The 18459-nt window shown below is 46.3% G+C and overlaps 1 protein-coding gene across 1 annotated transcript in view; it reads right to left on the reverse strand.

The window, feature by feature from the left end:
• The window catches only part of LOC133352473 (multiple epidermal growth factor-like domains protein 6), a 272185-nt gene extending 254222 nt beyond the window's left edge, over positions 1 to 17963 (reverse strand). Inside the window, exons 1-3 of the mRNA XM_061568137.1 lie at positions 17308 to 17963; positions 10842 to 10976; positions 8484 to 8593 (exon numbers count right to left, since the gene is read on the reverse strand). Coding sequence (XP_061424121.1) covers positions 8484 to 8593; positions 10842 to 10976; positions 17308 to 17399 — 337 coding nt within the window. The 5' untranslated portion in view covers positions 17400 to 17963. The remainder of the gene's footprint in view (positions 1 to 8483; positions 8594 to 10841; positions 10977 to 17307) is intronic.
• Between the last annotated feature and the right edge of the window lie 496 nt (positions 17964 to 18459).

The following is an 18459-nucleotide window of genomic DNA, read 5'->3' on the forward strand; positions in this document are numbered from 1 at the left end:
GCTAGGGTAAGAAATGTGTTTGGCATATGGTACATGACGGGACTTTTACAGATGCTTCAGAATGGTATATAGAAATTGCTGTACTGCACTGAATGTTTACACATACATACTCATTCCACCGTGTAACACGACCAGTCGAGTTATACAACGTTTTAGAATCTAATTTTAAAAGTTTGTTTCGTGCTTTTTGTGAAAATACATAATTGCCTACACACACATACTGTACGTGCAACATCACTTGAGAAGTCGTATTTATTAGCCTAGATGTAAGGAAACACGAGAGGACACATCCTTGTTTACCTCCGAGTTGCATTTGGAATGCATGGCATCCAGTCTTCAGCTGTAACTCAGCTGTAAATCACAAACAAATACTGTTCATGTCCAGCGGTGGTACAACTGATAGCTATTAACCACACACTCAACAACCATTCTCACAATGGTTTACAAACCAGGTATTTGTCAACACCGCATACACTCACTGCAACTCGAGTTTAGCAAGGCCCCTTTTATTCATCTTTGGTTCTTTCGGTAAAGTCACGTATAAAGATAAAATAATAAATTAAATTAAATACTAACATACGACGCTTCGATTGCAACACAAGCAATCATCGTCAGGTATAAATTAAATAGAAACACAAATCTAGTATACTTAGAAATGTAATGTAATACAACAGAGAGTCGGATAATATAACAGTCAACACCCTATCTGGTTGATTACGTTCTTCCTGAGAATGCTAAAATTTGAGAGGGAGATAAAACACAGAACCAGAAACATATAGACAGACATATAAGCAGACATATATATAAGCAGACAGACCAGACATTGCAATTGTCAGTACCACCAGAGGTGGCACAACTTTAGTGGTTCCGATGTCTTTAATTTGGCAATTGAATTATGTTAGCACAAACATTTGAAATTTGGTGAGTTATCAAAGAGTTAACTTTTTATTAGCCACGCAACTTAACTTATGCTAACTTAGGCCACCATGGTACACGAAGGGGATGGTACTAATTTTTGTTCTGGCACATGGGCTATAATGTTTACTATTTTGTATGCATGTATGTATGCTGAACTTCTTTCACACCTTATGTATTTTGTGCCAATCTCGGTTCACTGTGGTAGACGAGCATGTAAAGGCTTTCTACCACTCCTACACAGTGAAGTATTAGCATTTAAGGAAGCTGCTGCATATGTTAATACTTACAATAATATATGCATTTTTACTGCATGAGTAAAATACCGTGTCTGGTTATTGTATTTCAAAGAACATTGACGATTATGAATGAATGCAAGTTTTAAGAAAATTAGGGAGCTCACATTAAAGTGACAATGATGTTGGAACCACCGTCATCAATTCTATCCCGTCATTTAGTTACTTCTTTTTTGCAAGCTATAAAAACTTGATAATTGATTCAGAGGGCCGTTCTGCTCGATCTGTGCAGAAGTCTGCCCGGTCATGTATCCCATTCGCTCTGGCTATTCACGACTGACACTTGTAGTTACATTTCAGAAATGTGTATTTGGAGTACGTTACAAGCAGCCTAGCAGAAAAAGAATAACGGGCCAATGCCAGAAATGTTAGCGTGCACTGTTTGGGTTTATTTATTCCATCGTAGAACTTGCGTAGGTTTTCATGGTTGTGTGTTTTTCGCTTCGAACGCGTGCGTATTGTTCAGCATGATGCTCGTTGATTGATGTAACCGAAGATGCTCCCAGCAAATGGAGCGTCAAGACATCATACCAAACAACGTGGCACATTCCGAAAACATCATACAGCTATTATAATGTAGTGACGGTAGGGACTAAAGCTACATGGTCATCTGTACCATATTCACCAATACCAATGCAGTATGTTATGTTTTAATTTGTACATTAAATATTTAAAAAAACTCAACTTGTTTTTACTTTTTATGTATAGGATTATGTGTAACATTGTGGTCTTGGGCCTGTTTATATCCCTGGTTTCTCTCCCAGTTCTTCCTTATAATAGATATACATGTGTGCACTTCTAGTCAATACGAGCTAACATGTAGCCCTGATATACCGTGCTGTTAGCGAGCACCTATAAAGGCCACCACGGTACACGAAGGGGTAGGTAGCCAGCCCCACGCCCGACCACCTTTGTCTCCCCAGTGTCGATGTTTACACTTCGCGCCAGGTACTAATTTGAGGCTGAGTCAATCTAGGGGAGGCCCAAAACCGGTTCGGATAATCGTAACTGGCGTTGGCCGTGAGCGGGTTCGTAGCGCAGCGCGCCAACCGCTACACTACCGCTCCCCAAATATGTTACAGTCAGACAAACCTACATAATGAAACAAACTATTCCAAAAAATAACTCATTCGTACAGCAACTTGAGATTTCATCCGATTCGCACGATGTATATACATCAGAACTGAGTTGCTGTGTTGAGGGGGTGTGTACGTGTGTGCATATGTGTCCACGAGAATTACCCTGGCCTATGTACGCATTGAAGGGGACACAAAGCATTATAAACTTTGTAAAAAGCCAATGGTTACTAATCACTTGCAAATTGTACGCTAAATGTACCCAAAATGACAATCGCACCCACGCCCCTCCGAGTCAGCACGTGACACCACCACGACCTAAATCACCGCTGCGATGCATAAGTTCAAATCAGTCACAGCGCGTCTGTCCCCCCCCCCCCCCCATGGTGGCAGCTCTGCCGTGGTGATCACACCCACCCCTCAGGCACCTCAAAGGGACCTTTTTGTGCGGAAGGCAGGAAGAAAGGATGAGCCGCACAATGACGCATGACACATCACCCACCCCGTCCTCCCCCCCCACCACACGTCCTCCCAGCTCAGTTTACAACGTGTCAGCGCTCCACGTCAAAAGATCAGAAGCCCGGGGAAGACGTAATAAGTGATGGCTGTTTGTGGAGTGCGCCGCCTCAGGGTGGAGCACGCGTGTATTGTGACACGTATAACGAGGCAGTTTATAGAGGAGTGCGAGCGTACGCGCAAAGCGTGCGCGTTTGTGATCGCGTGCGAAGCCGCTTACGTGAATTGATTACTGAGGGAGCAATCAATTAAATCCTTCATATGAAGGTGAGATGTGAAACCGCTTCCAAATACAAATCGGCATTGACATCATCCGTGATCAATCCGCTGCTGGATGAGGGCCTACCCGAGCCATCGCCGCCTCTCAGGATCCTGCAATGTCCCAATCCACCTCACATCTGCACCTGATCTGATTTAATCACTCCATCTCCCCGCGGGACGGTGCTCTCTCTCCGATGCGTTCCATCCCTGAACTCCAACTCTTTTATAATTTTTGACGATCGGCCATCATGACAAATATACCCATAAATGCGCTCATGTTCACACTGGGCCTTTAGCCTGGTTAGCAGTTGGATGGGTGACCACCATGGATCTGTCAGGTGTTGTAGGCACGTGACTGCAAGGTCTGGTCAAGAGATGACAGTGTTGAGTAGCTGCTCCCTCATGTTAACTTCATCGCCTGGTATCCAGGAGGTCGTGGGTTCGATCTCAACCCTAACGCCTGCTATTAATTTGGAGTTTGCGTGTCTCTCTATCTGCCCATGGGCATGTGGATTTTTTCCGCGTGCTCCCGTTTCTCCCTCCACATTTAGCATCAACATCACGCGTTTAGAGTATGTGACTGCTGTACATTGTCACGTGACAAGCCACTTCGTTGAGCTATCATTTGTGGCCCAGGTCGCTTCTAAAAAAGAGCTACATAGCTCAGTGGGCCTTACCTGGTAAAATAAAAAAAATGTGTTTAGTTGAATGCTGTGGGCCTTGTGGTATCCTCCCAGATTCCATGCAAACTGAAATCTTATTTTTGTGCTTTTTCCATTTGGCTGACCCAGGTCACTTGCAAATTAGACGATATCCTGGCATATTGAGTTCTCACCAGGTTAAACAAAGTCAGCTTGAAACTATTGAAAACTGTTCTTGAGACTCAATGAGGCTGTCTTGTCTAATTCATTGGCATTATGCTCTCCACCAGTTTAAATGTGAACAACATAACATACATTTGTAATATTTTATCCATAAAGGGTACGTTTTTATTAATCATAATTTTTCAAACGTAAAAATGCTTGTATGTTACTGGTCAAATACACTTATCAGGTTATCCAATTAGGCTTCCTGACATGGCAGTTAATCAGAAACACAAACTCAGGGATATCGCTCATAACCTTTATGTTTTTTATTTATGTTCTCATGCGGTCACTGCATTTTTTCTTTCTTTCCAAAAACACAAGTTAATAGGGCATTAGTCCATTACGTGAAACATTTCACAAAGAGCTAATGTTGCATTTGTTAAGGCGGCGCGATTCTAAGAGGACTTTTATCTTTCGGCAAAGAGAATCTTGAAGTCACTAAATCACAGGCTATTACTGTGGCATGTTAAAGCCCATCGAGGTCTGCGTAGCGTGTAGCCTCAGCTGCGAACATTCAAATGCATCAACCTGGGATCTTCCTCGAAGACTGGAAACCATTATGAGGCTATTCCAGAGATCAGTAGGTCTGCGATCCCTCCCAGTTTATCGTTGACCGCCACGCACTGGCATGAGAAAACGTTTACGTCTGGCACCATACGGCTCGCCGTACCATCGCTGTGATAATCCCACTATCGCGTATGCATTAAGAGATGCTGGTGAACATGATAGGCCATTTATCCTATCATGTCTTTTGTCGGCAGGTCCATTGACCGTACTACAAATTCTTTTCCGCACATGTAAGGCAAAGATTATCTGGCCGGGTGGCGCTGTGCTAAGAGGGCCCGTCTCACAGTTGCAAGGTCACGAGTTCAAATTTCGGTCAGGGAATGACTCAGCATTTCGTCCCTTGGGGGTTCGGTAAAATTAGTACCGTTTTTTTAGTCCCAGGCTGGTGGCTCAGCGGTGGAATGAGCAGCTTGTGAGTTCAAATCCAGGTTGGAGATTGATTCAGCCCATCATCTCCCCATGGCCATAAAACGAGTACCAATTTGGGGATAAGTCGAGAGCTCTTTTCCTGTATATGGATTCGCCATAGGAACGTGGGATTTCCATCACTGACTCAGGGTCTGCAAACAGGAGACGAGCAATACCTGCATGTCCAATTGGGCATGAAATCGTTTCGACTTTTGTGATCAGTCAATTGCGATTGTCTAATGGGAGACAATGGCCCCTGGTCACAGGAACATGGAATTTCCATCAAAAGTTAATGGCTGCCGACAGAAATGAGCACCCCCCCCCCCCATGCTTGTTCTCCCACGAAATGCATTTTTTTTTATTTTGGCTTGAAATTTTTTTTTATTTTCCTTTCCTTAAAAGTTCCGTTTCAAATTGTGCATGTGCTCGAACGAAGCACATGTTGTGTTAGAAATTACGCCTTCAACTTCGTGTCTTCAACTTTGCCGGGAGTGTTGTGGATTGTTCTGAGCCGTGTGTTTTTCTACCGCGTGAGACCTGAGCCTGGGCCCAAGAAGGAGCCCCTCGTCATATCGCTGAAGTGGCTCTAATTATGACGGCGCCACGTTTTAATGCACCTCTGCTCAACTGTTTGGCCACCGTCGTGTTTACGGTCCAAACTCCAAGTGCAAGCACATGGGAACTTACGCACTCCCTCGCACTCTCTCGATGATGTAATTTAGGTCATTTTACTGTACACGGCGTCGTATTTCAGAGGCATCTTGAACAAAAGATACCGCTTTTTAGTTACGATTGTGCAAACCATTACATTTTTTTTTACCGAAGAGTTATTCTTGCCAAAATAATCAGTGAGAAATTCACAGTTATCAAGCTCCTGCAGTGGGGAGATATCATTGTCGTAAATTTGCACTTGCAATATTTAATTGCGAACATATCTCTCGTAAGTAGATGTTATTTAAAGTTTCAATCATTATTGTTATTATTATTAGAAAATGCTGTGTTTTTCATTAAAATGTAACAGGTTTTACAGATTAAATACTCATTTAAAAACATGTTCTAGGAAATTGGACCAATACTTCGGTAGGATTCTTTATTAATGTATGAATTCGTTTCAGTGACCTACAAACAATGCTCGTCACATGCCAATTTGGGTTGGAACGAGCTGACTTCGGTGAAAATACTACTTTGTGTGACGGGATTTTTTCTTCATGCAATCACACGTGACCGGCTTCAAGCCATCGATTCACTGCACCTAAGAACCCGGTGGTTTAATAATGGACGGCCGCAATGACCAGCGTGGTGAAGTATGGTCTAACAACGTCCACGTGTGACGGGATGTGGTGGGATACTTTAATCCAGCAGTTGGCTGACTTTTCATAATCCCCCCCCCCAACCTTGTCCACCCAACGATGCAATCTGGGGCCACCACTAGTTCGTCGATTGACAGATCACGTTTGGCAGGGTTCGGTGATGGTGTTCACACAATCTTCCGAGTTGCCTGGCCGCCGTGGAAGAGTAGACCAAAATACCCTGCAGAGGGGCTCTCTGGAGCTCCGTCCAGTGGTGGCCCTTCTGCCAGCAGTGGCTTGAGCGAGCAGTGTCGGGGCCGCTCCTTTGCCTTACGGATGAAGAGGGGCCCACGCTTTCAGCGATGAAAGTCGTGGTTGGTGCACCCAAATGATACCTGGGGTTTGTCGTCGGTGCTTATAGAAGGCTACTTCTAAAGCACGCGGGATCCATCGGCATTTACATTAATCCTTAAAATTTCCAGTGCGGTGCTTAATTTGCACAAACCGTATTTATGTGGTCCTTTTGGCTCCCCCGTTGCCTTTTTCTTGAAACAACAACTACCTTTTGTGCAACGTGTTCTCCGTCTTGGCGATTCTCCCACCAAACATGAGACGCTCATTGATCTATATGCCATTGGTTTATTCCATTGGCGTCACTTACCTTTTTTGCAGTAACCATTTCCAAGCCATATTGGAGTCTATCCTATGTTCAACTGTAGATTTGCTGGAAAAGCTTTGATAAATAAGAGTGTATAACCTTTAACTTTGCTGCCGAGAGCCATCAACAACTTTAAAGCAATGCTTTGTCACGGAACACCACGGTTATAATATACACGCGGAATGGTTCACATACACGCATACACTGCAGCAGGGTTTGTTTTATTTTCAAGGATCGGCTGGCTTTGCTCTGGCCATTCACTGGAAGTTGACGCAGGTGCATTCGCATTTTTCAGCTTCTTTATTTCTTTCAAAGAATTATCAATGTGTGCAGTCACAAACCATCTACATTATGTATAGTGCCTGGGTGCATGCCAGAGTGGAGCGTGGCACAGTAATCTTAACCCGGCGATCCAAGATCAATTCTCAGCCACAGACAACATCGCGGGCAAGTGATATCCGAACTGGTCCTGAGCCCCCCTGTGACCAGCGTGGTGAAGTATGGTCAAACGACATCCACGTCTAACAGGATGTGTGTGGGGTGGGGGGGGGACTTTCATCCAGCAATGGATTGAAAATAGGGTGCAAACTAAATCACCACACGGGGTTCTGGCGTTGTGTTTGTTGTGTGCAACATTAAGCCCATGTTATTACAAAGAGTGTGTGTTAAGGCAGCTGCTTTGCCTGTTGTCCCATGAGCCATTTAATGTGTTAATGCGATGTTCACAACAATAAACCATTAGCCAAGTTGAGCAATTGCCAAATTAACCACCTGCTGCAAAAGCTGCTGTGTTAATGAGCAGACTTTGAAAGTGAAATCTGACTGTGCTCATCGCCATCATAAATATTATCCTCCCTTGACTCAGCACCATACATTATTTTAAATGTCCATTGGTCCATTTTCATCAAGATTCACAACCATGCATTTATGACGTGCCCCGTTGCAATGGCACATGTGCCAGGGTTACACAGAAGATGAACAACCAAAGTCATGCAGGTAAAAGCACGGTGTGAAAAATGTACCATGTTGCATAGACAGACACAAACCTGTACTCATGTCAATGATTATGTAATTAACCAGGAATAACCTCACTGAGTCTCAGGACTCTTTTAATCAGGAGAGTCCTGGCAAGTTTTTTTATTTAATTTTGCGTTTGCATTAGTTGGCGGTGATTGCTCCGTATATTCCAATGGAGTCATTTGCGGGTCACTTTTTTAAATTTGGACCATGACACCAGCACACAATTTCCTGTTCACGCATATATGATCTCACGGGATCTTCAACGTCAACTGCGAAGCAGGTGATGCGTACTTTTTGTTTAACACATCCACATTGGTTATGACCGGGGCGGGCCGCTGGCCTCGAACCGCAAACCTCTGCAACGAGCGGCGAACTCGCCACCGCTTGGGCCGCGTCACCACCGCAACCACACAAATTGTGACTTTGCTGCGGCCCGCAGTGGAGGAAGGTTGAGGGCAACACGTGCCTCCGGAGCGAAGCGGCCGTTCGTAATGACTCTGGGCCGCACGCAGCAAACCCACGACGGGTGTGACCCCCAAGCGCTCAGGTCGCTCGCTCGTGCGTGGAGCTGAACTCGCGGACGCGGCGCGAATTCGGAGCGAGACACTTACGGTTGAGGCACCCGGCGTGTCCGCTGAGCTGGGACCAGCCTGGGCAGCACTTGGGCACCGACTGGTACTCCATGGTGTACACCTGCCGGTTGGCTGTGAAGTACGCAGTCCTGCAAGCACAGGGAGAAAGGGGTCCAGGCGATCGGCGATAGCCACGTGCATTTGCCTGCGCGTCTATTAGTGTGTAGTTAACATGGGGAGCGGTAGCATCACGGTTAGCACGTTGATTCCCGCGAATGGCGAACATCAATGACGATTATCTGAACCGGTTCTGGGCCTCCCCTAGGTCTGACTCAGCCTCAAATGAGTACCTTCTGCAGTATGTGAACATCGCCACTAGGGAGACAAAGGCGGCTGGGCGTAGTGTTGGCCACCCACCCCCCTTAATAGGTGCTCGCAAACGCCACTTGCCTCAATAGTCTGTTAAGGCTATCCGGGGGATCTTTGTCTGTATTAATAAATGGAGCAATAGTGTAGTGATTAGTGGACAGCGCTCTGAACCCGGTTGCCTGAGTTTGATTCCAGGCCACGGCTAAGAAGGACGGTGATTATCTGAGCTGGTGCTTGCTGGGTGGGCCTCCCCTGGGTTGTTTCAACCTTAAACGAGTACCTGGGGAGACTGCAGAGCTGCGATTTTGCCATGTGATGTATGTTGTATGTGGATGATAATGAACTAATGGTTCGGGATTATTTAAATTACATCACTGTACGTACGAATGATTGGTCGCTTTGCTCAATGTTTACATTTTGGTTTCCTAAACGTGACAGATGAAGAAATCCGTTTTATTTGTTTATGAAAGATTTTACAATTCTCTGTATGCAGTCATTGTGCTGGCATTAACGTGGAGAGCCTTATTTAAACAATTCAGTCTTAAAGTTTTAGTGGACATTAGAGTGCCTCAAACTAATGGCACATATATATATTTTATTGATGTCTTGATGTAATATTTTTTTTAGCTCGCAAACGGATTTGTTTTTTGACTAAACCAATCTATTGTGATTTGATCAATTCAAGAACTGCAAATTCATACAATGCTATGTCACCCAAATATTCCGATTCCTCGACTAATTCCCAATCTTGATTACAAATCTGCAACGATCAGCCTCGCAATCTGAAAGATCTTCTATAGGCACAGTTATGCATACCTCTTCGCTCTCATCTCACTCTACTCCCCCCACACACACATTCCCCTATAACTCCCCTCTCGTCCCACTCTACTCCCCTTCACGAACTCTCCTACCTCTCCCCTCTCATCTCACTCTACTCCCCTCCACGACCTTTCTGCTCGAGCAACCAAGGCGTTCTGTGGAAGCCCAAAGTCAATCTTCCCTCGGTTGGAGGTCGCTTTTTCACCTTCGCTGCTCCCGTCATCTGGAACTCCCTCCCACCCTTGCTGGCATGCAAGCATTGTGACAGCACAATGTAATATTTTTACTCGGGGCTAGCACTAGAGAAGAATGCATACGCTTCCCAGAAGCACCGTGTTCTTATTGAATATCCGAGCCTGCGAATCATCCATTTGTGAAAGCAGAAGTTTAATTGTGATCCATTCTGCAATGCAATCAAACAAACGGTGGCCCACGAAACGATCGTACTGCGTTTACATTTTGAAGTGTATTGCACGAATGCAAGTCATTCCGCTACATTGCGTGCTCGGAAAATAAAAACTGATCAAATTATTATATCCGCTAATGTGCTTCTTTCCATTTTTACCCTGCTGTGAGATCTTTTTTTTTTTCATAATCTAATGTGTTTGTGAACACACGGAACACGACTTCACAGTGTGGTAGCGGTGGGTCTTTGTTTTCTTTGCGTGCGATTCATTTTGGAATCTGTTCTCATATGGCCGGTGGGGACTCTTATCGGCAACATACGTTCCTGCCGGGGTCAGCGAGCGAGCCGGGGAGTAGCCATGGTGGCGTGCCTTCAGTCCAGAGCTGTGGAGACGAGTGTTGGTGGATCACTGCAGTGATGTTGCAGACACTCCCTTGCCTGTCGGCATCGAGGAGGTGCCGTGCCCTGGTTTGCCAGGAGAAGGCAGTACAGTAATAACGTGGGCTCGATATTTTGTTCCGTCGGTATGGGATACAGCGTTTCCCCCTTGCATGCACGTAAACACTCAATCATTTGCTGAAAAACACCTTCATATATCAATGAATGCAGAGCTTGGCCAATTGTTGGCTCACCAGGATGCCTGCCTTCCTGTTTGTCTGTGGTTCCTTGCGCCTCTTGAGTTCTCTCTCTCCCGCTCTACGAGAGTGAGCGAGAGAGAGAACTCAGAATTCTACGCACTACGGATGAGGGGCAGCAGGTTGCAGGCGTGGCCATGCGCTAGCATCGACGAGGGGGGACCTCACCTTCTCTCGTAGCCGACGCACCAGCGCTGGCCGCCGCAGCCCTGCTTCCACACCTTGACCATGTGCGTGAAGGCCTGCACGCACGGCTGCCTGTGGGTCACCACCATCAGCTGCTGCTCGGAGCACACGTTGGGCCTGGCGTTGACGGTGGGAGAGGGCGCAAACGGGTCAACGACGCGCACGAGCACGCCGCGTTTACGTGCAAAGAACGCAGCGCGCCGGATCTCGCGATCCACGAAGTCGCCAGTTCCATTCGACCTCCCGGCACGGCAGTTGAAGCAACCGTGCACACGTCCATCCAGCAGTGGAAATGGATAGGCCACAGGCAGTTGATTGGTAGGTCACGTGCGGTGGGGTAAATCGTGAGTACACTCGCCTCTTCTAAAGGGGTCTTGCCCACGGTAGAAGGGCACTTTAAGCTCCATCTTAGCAAATACCCTTTCGCCAGCAGTGGCACGAGTCAGAAACCGCAGGGCTGCACCGTTATCTTTCATCCATGGGCGCACCCACATACCCATACCCCCCATGTTGACGCACATACATACACACGTATAAATGCAGATACATATGCACTCTGCAAAGTTAAGTGAAAATACGAAAGTCAAAGTGTTTTATTGATCCAATGAGCATTGGCCCGCTGTTCATCTCCCGTTGGCAGCTCTGAGCCAGGGGTGGAGATTCCACACGGGTTGAAGAGAGGCGAGCGAGCGAGTGCATCAGTGAATACCGTTCATTGCCCACAGCATGGTGCTTGTTTTGATCGACTTCCGAGGCACGAAGGGCTAAAGAGTCAAAGTCCATCCGGTATTTAAACACACGGCACATACAACGAGAGCCTCCTCAATGAGGGCCGCGCACTCCAACTGCGATCATGCAGCATGCACAAGATGGGAAATGCGTGTGTGCATGCCATGGATTGCCTCGCACACACACGTGCGCATACCGTGGTATCTGTGAAATGTAGTAGGATCCGTTCAGGAGTAGATTGGCAACAGAAGCAAAATGATAGTCATTTTCAATTATAATAATGAGCCATTCACAATGTCTCAAGGCGCCAAAGACAAAAATAATGTGTTTTTTCTTTTCGTCCATTCTCACAGAATAGCATTCAAGCACTGTAAAAATAAATCTGAGTTTTGGAACATTGGGAAATGGAAATTGAGCATAATCAAACGTATATTTTGTCAAAGCATCGTTCAGGCAGTTTAGCAGTTATGTACAGACACAGCAAAGTTCTCTCTCCCAGCAGAAACTTTAAGCCAGGAAGCAGATTTCAAAATACTTGAAATCCCAGAGGAGACATTGTGCACACATGCAAGCAAATTATATTTTGTGTTAAAGTTATCAATTTGTTTGTAGATGAATGACGTTCTACACAGTGTTGTCTCCTGATTGGTAGAATGTTGTGTCACACCAGTAAGACGACCACCATATCATGTGCACCGTAACCATTTGTAATTTTTTTTATTAACGGTTAAACATTTTGCAATATTGTATTTATTCATGGGTTACTGTATATATATATAGCTGGGTGATCGGTCCCTGCTTGGATTTTTGGTTAAAATAATTCAGATTCTTCAGCAGTGACAACAACAGAGTGAGGGTTCATTTCCCAATAATAGAGACATTGGACCCAAAGCATTTACAGGTCACAGTTGTGCTACGTTTTGGACTCGGGCCCTCTTGCCTGCCCGTGTGATCATTCCCACACGCCGAGTTGCATACTCACAAAGGTGCAGCGGTTTCATTCCCTCTCTCTCTCTGACGAACGATCAGACAATCATGTCCGGTGCCAGCACACTGGATATACGCTAAGCACATTTGTACGTGCAAATTATACATTTTCAAGATATGACCAGAGGAATGATGGAATGTATACCCCCCCCCCCTTCCCGCAATCCCCTTCCAGGTATTAACATTAACTCAGGGACCATGACTTAAAAAAAGAAAAAGAGACAGCGGCTCTCCCATACTAAATTTAAACGAGTCTCCCTTGATAGACGAACCTTTTCACAAGTGCAGAACCGTAGATCAGAGCGGCAGCTTGCCTTGATCATTACTGTTCCCCGCTGGTTTCGTTATTGTCAGCCGGGCTTGGCTTGCAGTTAAACATTTTACCAAATGGTTGCTGTAACACTTGCTGTTAATGACACGTGCATATGCCGAACCCACGAAAACGATCGTGTGATGACCAATAGATCAAGAGATCCCCACTTGTTATCGCAAGTTGGGGATCCCCAATGTATTAAACGATCGTTAGATATAAATCTACAGATGCCCAAATGTTAACATGTTTTCCGCTAGCTTTAACCATGGGATAAAATAAACGGAGCATTAAAACCCAGGGAGTAACTCGTCATCATCGGCAGCAATGGTCAATCCACGGCTGGATGAAGAGCTCCCTAAAAAACACTGCCACCTATCACATTTCTGCGACGTAACAAACCAACAGCACAAACGGCTGATGCCATCGCTCCATCTCCGCGCAGCCGATGTCGTCTCGGATGCATTCCATTCCTTGGGCGTTTCTCCATCATTATTCTCATTATTCTTGGCCATCTGCCGTTCTCCCTCTTTTAGCGATGTCCTGCCCGAGCGCTTTCATTTTGGTAACAGTTTGAACGACGTCGTTCACCTGCGCGTGTTCTTGGATCCACGTGTTCCTCTGGCTGTCTATACATGTAATTCCCAGCATGCATCTCTTCATGCTTCTTCGTGGACTTTTCAGTTTGTATTTCTGCGTGATTTTTTTACTCCCATCCTATGAATGCATCCGACAGTAATGTAAAGTAAAAAAGTTAATTATACCGAATATGAATGGGTAAATGACTCACGTGGCATTTACAGCTCTAATAACTTTGAAGGTCCTGGTAAATTGTGGTATTTGGAAATGTATTTCCATACTTATTTATATATATGATTTAATGAAACCCAGGACATTAGCATACATTACATGTGATTAATGAGCATTTCGTCGTAAGATAAATAACCCCCTGGTTTCTGTAGGGAAGCAATCCTGCGAGATCGTTAAAAGGCGTGCAGGGATGCTCCCTCCCAGCGACAAGTGTTGGGGGCGGAGGTGTGACGAGGCGTCATCGAATAGCACCGATCGCGTGCAACAATCGCCGTTCGATATATATCGTGCACGTAATGGAATTGTGACAATTCATCAAATGTATTCGAGGAGATGGGCAAGGGTTGGGGGGAGGGAGCGGGGGGGGCGTTAAGGAGGGAGGTTAATTCTTACAACTGTGGGATGCATCTTCGTGGTTCTTTCGGTAAAATCACGTAGAAGGGAAGTAACAAAATAATAAAAATAAAACATAATAAAATAATTCTCACGACGTTTCGGCCACAACGCAAGTAGCCGTCCTCAGGTGAAGACTAGGTCTGTCGGGGAGACAGCGTCTGTCGGGGAGACAGACCTGGTCTTCACCTGAGAACGGCTGCTTGCGTTGTGGCCGAAACGTCGTGAGAATAATTTTATTATTTTTATTATTTTATTTCTTCCCTTCTACGTGACTTTACCGAAAGAACCAAGAAGATGAATCCCTGCAGTCACGAAAGCTTTAAATCGAAATTTAACTGTGGGATGCACAAATGTAACACGTCACTCCACTGCTTGATCCAGGCGTCCTCATGCCTCGTCGACCGTGCGTCGCCGCAGCGCTGATCAGCAATGCGCGTTGGAAGAGGTCCTCTGTGTGCCCAGGGATCGGTTTAGGAATTCACGCGCCGCCGATGTTAACCGTCGCTGGGAATTGAACTCGGGTCGCTGGGTTCATATCGCAGCAGGCTATCTCACTCACGGGACAGCCCCCAACCCTCCCTCCCCATTCACTTGCCATCACCGTGTAGCTCTGTAATACCGAAGATAGTTGAAAAAAAAACGTTTAAACGAGGGCAGAGGCAAGCTGTGCGTGGTAGGGAGCACGCATTCCCTTGTAAATTCATACGGACCCCCCTGCGTGTCCCCATTGTGTGTCCAGACTCATGATGAGTGAATTGCGTTTGAGCTTCGCGTTAGGTAAACAATTAAACGTCTGGTTTCCGATGGCGTTCGTGGTGTTGAGTTTGATTGGGGAGAGGAGCGGTGGAGTGGGGTAACTCCGTTTGATGTCACGGCTTTCCCACTCCACCATGACCAATTGATCCCAGTTGTGTCATCACACTGCAGCGCTGGACTGGTAAACACACACACACAGGCAGAACGTGTGTCCTCTGGCGTGTGCTGCCAGACGTGCAGTTTCCTACGCAATAATTCTAAATGTCATCCACCGGCGCACGACCGCCCAACCACTCTTACGTCTGTGCATTCCTCTGAAGTAACGCTGCAGCGTCTGTCTGCCGTGCCCTGTACGGCAATCATTCTCACCCCCGTCGTTGTGTGTGTGGGTTAAGTCGGAACGACTCGAAAAACACATGACAGGTTCTCAAATTGCCTCTCAAAAGGATGGAACCCTCCCCCCCGTAAGTAAGAAAACGAATACACACAGCACGCATATGAATCTGCGCGTAACGCCGTTATGAATAAATTGTACGGTTGAACACGTGTCAAATGTCCCCCTGATCAATACACTTACTGTGGGTGGCGTGGGTGTCAGGACATCGTCAGCATGCTTAGAAATGTCTACGAGACACACCCACAACATTTTTGGAAGTAAAAAAAAAATCTTGTATTTTTCAGACTGTGTTTTTTTTCCCCTCTCCCTTCAACAAGGTGATGATTATAAACGGTGACCATGCCGATGACAGAACCATTAAGTGCACGCACGAACAGTAAAGTAGTTCCAGTACCGAGTCGGTAGTCACCGGTTGTCTATACTGCATGTAATTACAGTGCAGAAGAACTCCGCTTATCCGTGACAAAGTCGGGGGTGTGAATTTCGCAGATCATATCTGTGATCTGATAATCACAGGGGAGAAAATGTTTCGATAGTAGAACACTGGCAACTTCTAAAGAGTGGCTGTGCCTCTGATTTTCACTGTTTCGATACAAACATTGTGCGTGTCTGATTACTGTGAATAGCAGATATTTTTTCTCTCTCAGAGCAATGTCATTTGCACGTGGACATCTGCTGTACTAACATTGTACAAAGCGCTTAAAGGTATGAAACAACGAAATGAAAAAGAGGTCACTTGGAACCAGTGCTGGATGAAGCTAGTGCGGGGCCTGTAGCATATGTTTTAAGGGGCCCTACATAAAAAAAAAACATTAATATTAAACACACATGTTTTACTTGCATCTTAAAGTAATTGTATTTTTTTCATTTGCTATAGAGCCAGATACATCGACAAACCGCTAACCTTAAACACCGGGTCGTTCATACAAGTCGAAGGCAGTATAGCACTATAGTAATAGAGCAAGTGCAGAATCACTGAAACGGAATTGATAGCTTGAAAGCATTTAGCGCGGGGCCCTTGAAAGTGCGGGGCCCGTAGCTACATGTGTAGCTACTTTTGCTACTCGGATAATCCGGCACTGCTTGGAACTGAGAAGGTCAACACGTCCATTCCTCATCATCATCATCAGCCACGGTCAATCAATCCACTGCTGGACGAAGACCTCCACAATTCTCCACCACATCTCGCGATCCTGCAATGCAATGAATCCACCCAGCACCGGCAACATGGGCTGATTTCATCGCTCCATCTCCTCAATAGCACGTGCTTTGGGACAAGTCCCATCCGTTGGATACTGAGACATCGTTAATTACCCTTGGCCATCGGGCGTTACCACGTGTCCGCCATGACGTGTCATGTCCCAGCAGTTTCACTGATGTCGTGAGGTATGCGTGCGTTCTCTAATCGCCGTGTTCCTCTCTGTGGTTCTCAGTGTAATTGCAAGCGCGCATCTCTCTCTCTCTTGCACGCGTCCGAAGGGACTTCGCAGTTTTGTGTCAACGCGTTCTAACGAATCACCCGACGTGGAATCTGGATGTAAACTTTGCACGTGACGTTTTAAAGACCCGGGAAGCCTAACACCGTACAGTTTCAATAATCATTGACGAAAAGCGTGAACTCGCGAAACTTGAGATAAGTTCCACATCAAGGTACAAGTCAATAAAACCACTCAAATGAGGCCACCACATACACACATACATACGCACCACGTGTGTGTGTGTGTGCGTGGGTGGGTGTAGCGGTAGTGTAAGTGGGTTATCGAACTGCGCTACGAAACCCGGCGACCCGAGTTCGATTCCTCCTCACGGCCAACACCAGTGACGATTGTCTGAACTGGTCCTGGACATCCCCCTAGGTTGACTCAGCCTTTAATGAGTACCTGGTGCGATGTGTAAAAAAAAAGAAACATCGCCACTGGGGAGACAAAGGTGACCCGGGCGTAGTGCTGTCCACCCACACCCTTCAAAGGGTGCTACTCACAAACAACATTTTCCCCGACAGTCTGTTACAGGCTATACACGGGGGGATCATCTTGTCTTCGTAGAGTGCACGCAATACGTACATTCCAACCTGGAGTCCCGTCCCGTGCGCCAAGGCTGCGCGAGACACCAAGACTTGCAGGAAGAGGAGTAGGATCTCGGGTTGCCGCCGCATCTTGATTCCTGCCGGTCGAGTCGAAGTTGTAATCCACCCCGGGACTTGCCGCCACGTGCGTCGCCTCTTCCCGTGAATGTGTAGCCCCAGCTGGGAGGGCAGCTCGAGCAGAGCCGGGGACAACTCGCTTTCAAACGATTCGAGAAATGTTCATTCAACAACTTGACGCAACTTTGATGACTTGTGTATCGGGACAAACCGGTTGCTTATAGAGTTTGCAGGACTGATGAGCTGGGGATCTTCAACATGTACCAAGATTATGCGCTCGCGCGCGTGCGTGCGTGTGTCCACGTGTGTGCACCCGTGTGTGTGTGTGTGTGCACGTGAGCGCACGCGTGTGTAAATGTGTGTGTGTGAGAGAGAGAGGCAGAGAGTGAGGGCAAAAGAATGGGTCGATATTCCTGTTTGTCCCGAGCACAGAAGCAGCCGCGGCAGCAGCCGACGTTAGAAAGATGCTCTTGTCCTGTGTGTGTGTGCCTCTGTTGCACGCATGCAATGAATTAGGTCTGAGTGTGATTACTGTGAACAGCAGCAGCAGCCCTCCTTCCAAACTCCCGGTGGGTTCGGGTGGGTGGGTGGTGTTAAGTGCAGGGACTTGGGGGGGGGGGGGGGAGACCTCAAAAGGGAGGGCAGTCAAATAGCATTTGAGAAGTTTGCGTTGGAGGGGGTGGAGCGAGGACCGTAAAAGTTTAAAACCCCCGAGTAGGAGCGTCAGAGGGAGCGCAACTTTTGAAAGAGATTTTTTTTTGTGGGCGGAGAGTAAAAAAAACCGCCTTAAACAAGGAACTCTAAACGAAACAAAAACTCTGTTGGGAACATTGGATGCCCACTGAAAGATGCTTAGTGCATCTGAGAAGGCGTGAATATAAATTAATGCGCTGTGTAAAAGCAACACTTGAGGCTTTTATTTTGTATTTGCATTTTTTTGTAAAATAAACATGAAAAAGTTGTCTTTTAGAAGTTGTGCTAATTCGCCGTGTGCTGGAATTATTTGTTTAATTCGTGAAAAGACATCGTTCACAATTGGAGCATGAATGGACCAAATAAGGTTTACAAACGT

Source organism: Lethenteron reissneri, chromosome 40 (assembly GCF_015708825.2).
Source record: "Lethenteron reissneri isolate LAM-NWPU_2019-01 chromosome 40, ASM1570882v1, whole genome shotgun sequence".
NCBI classification, from domain to species: domain Eukaryota; kingdom Metazoa; phylum Chordata; class Hyperoartia; order Petromyzontiformes; family Petromyzontidae; genus Lethenteron; species Lethenteron reissneri.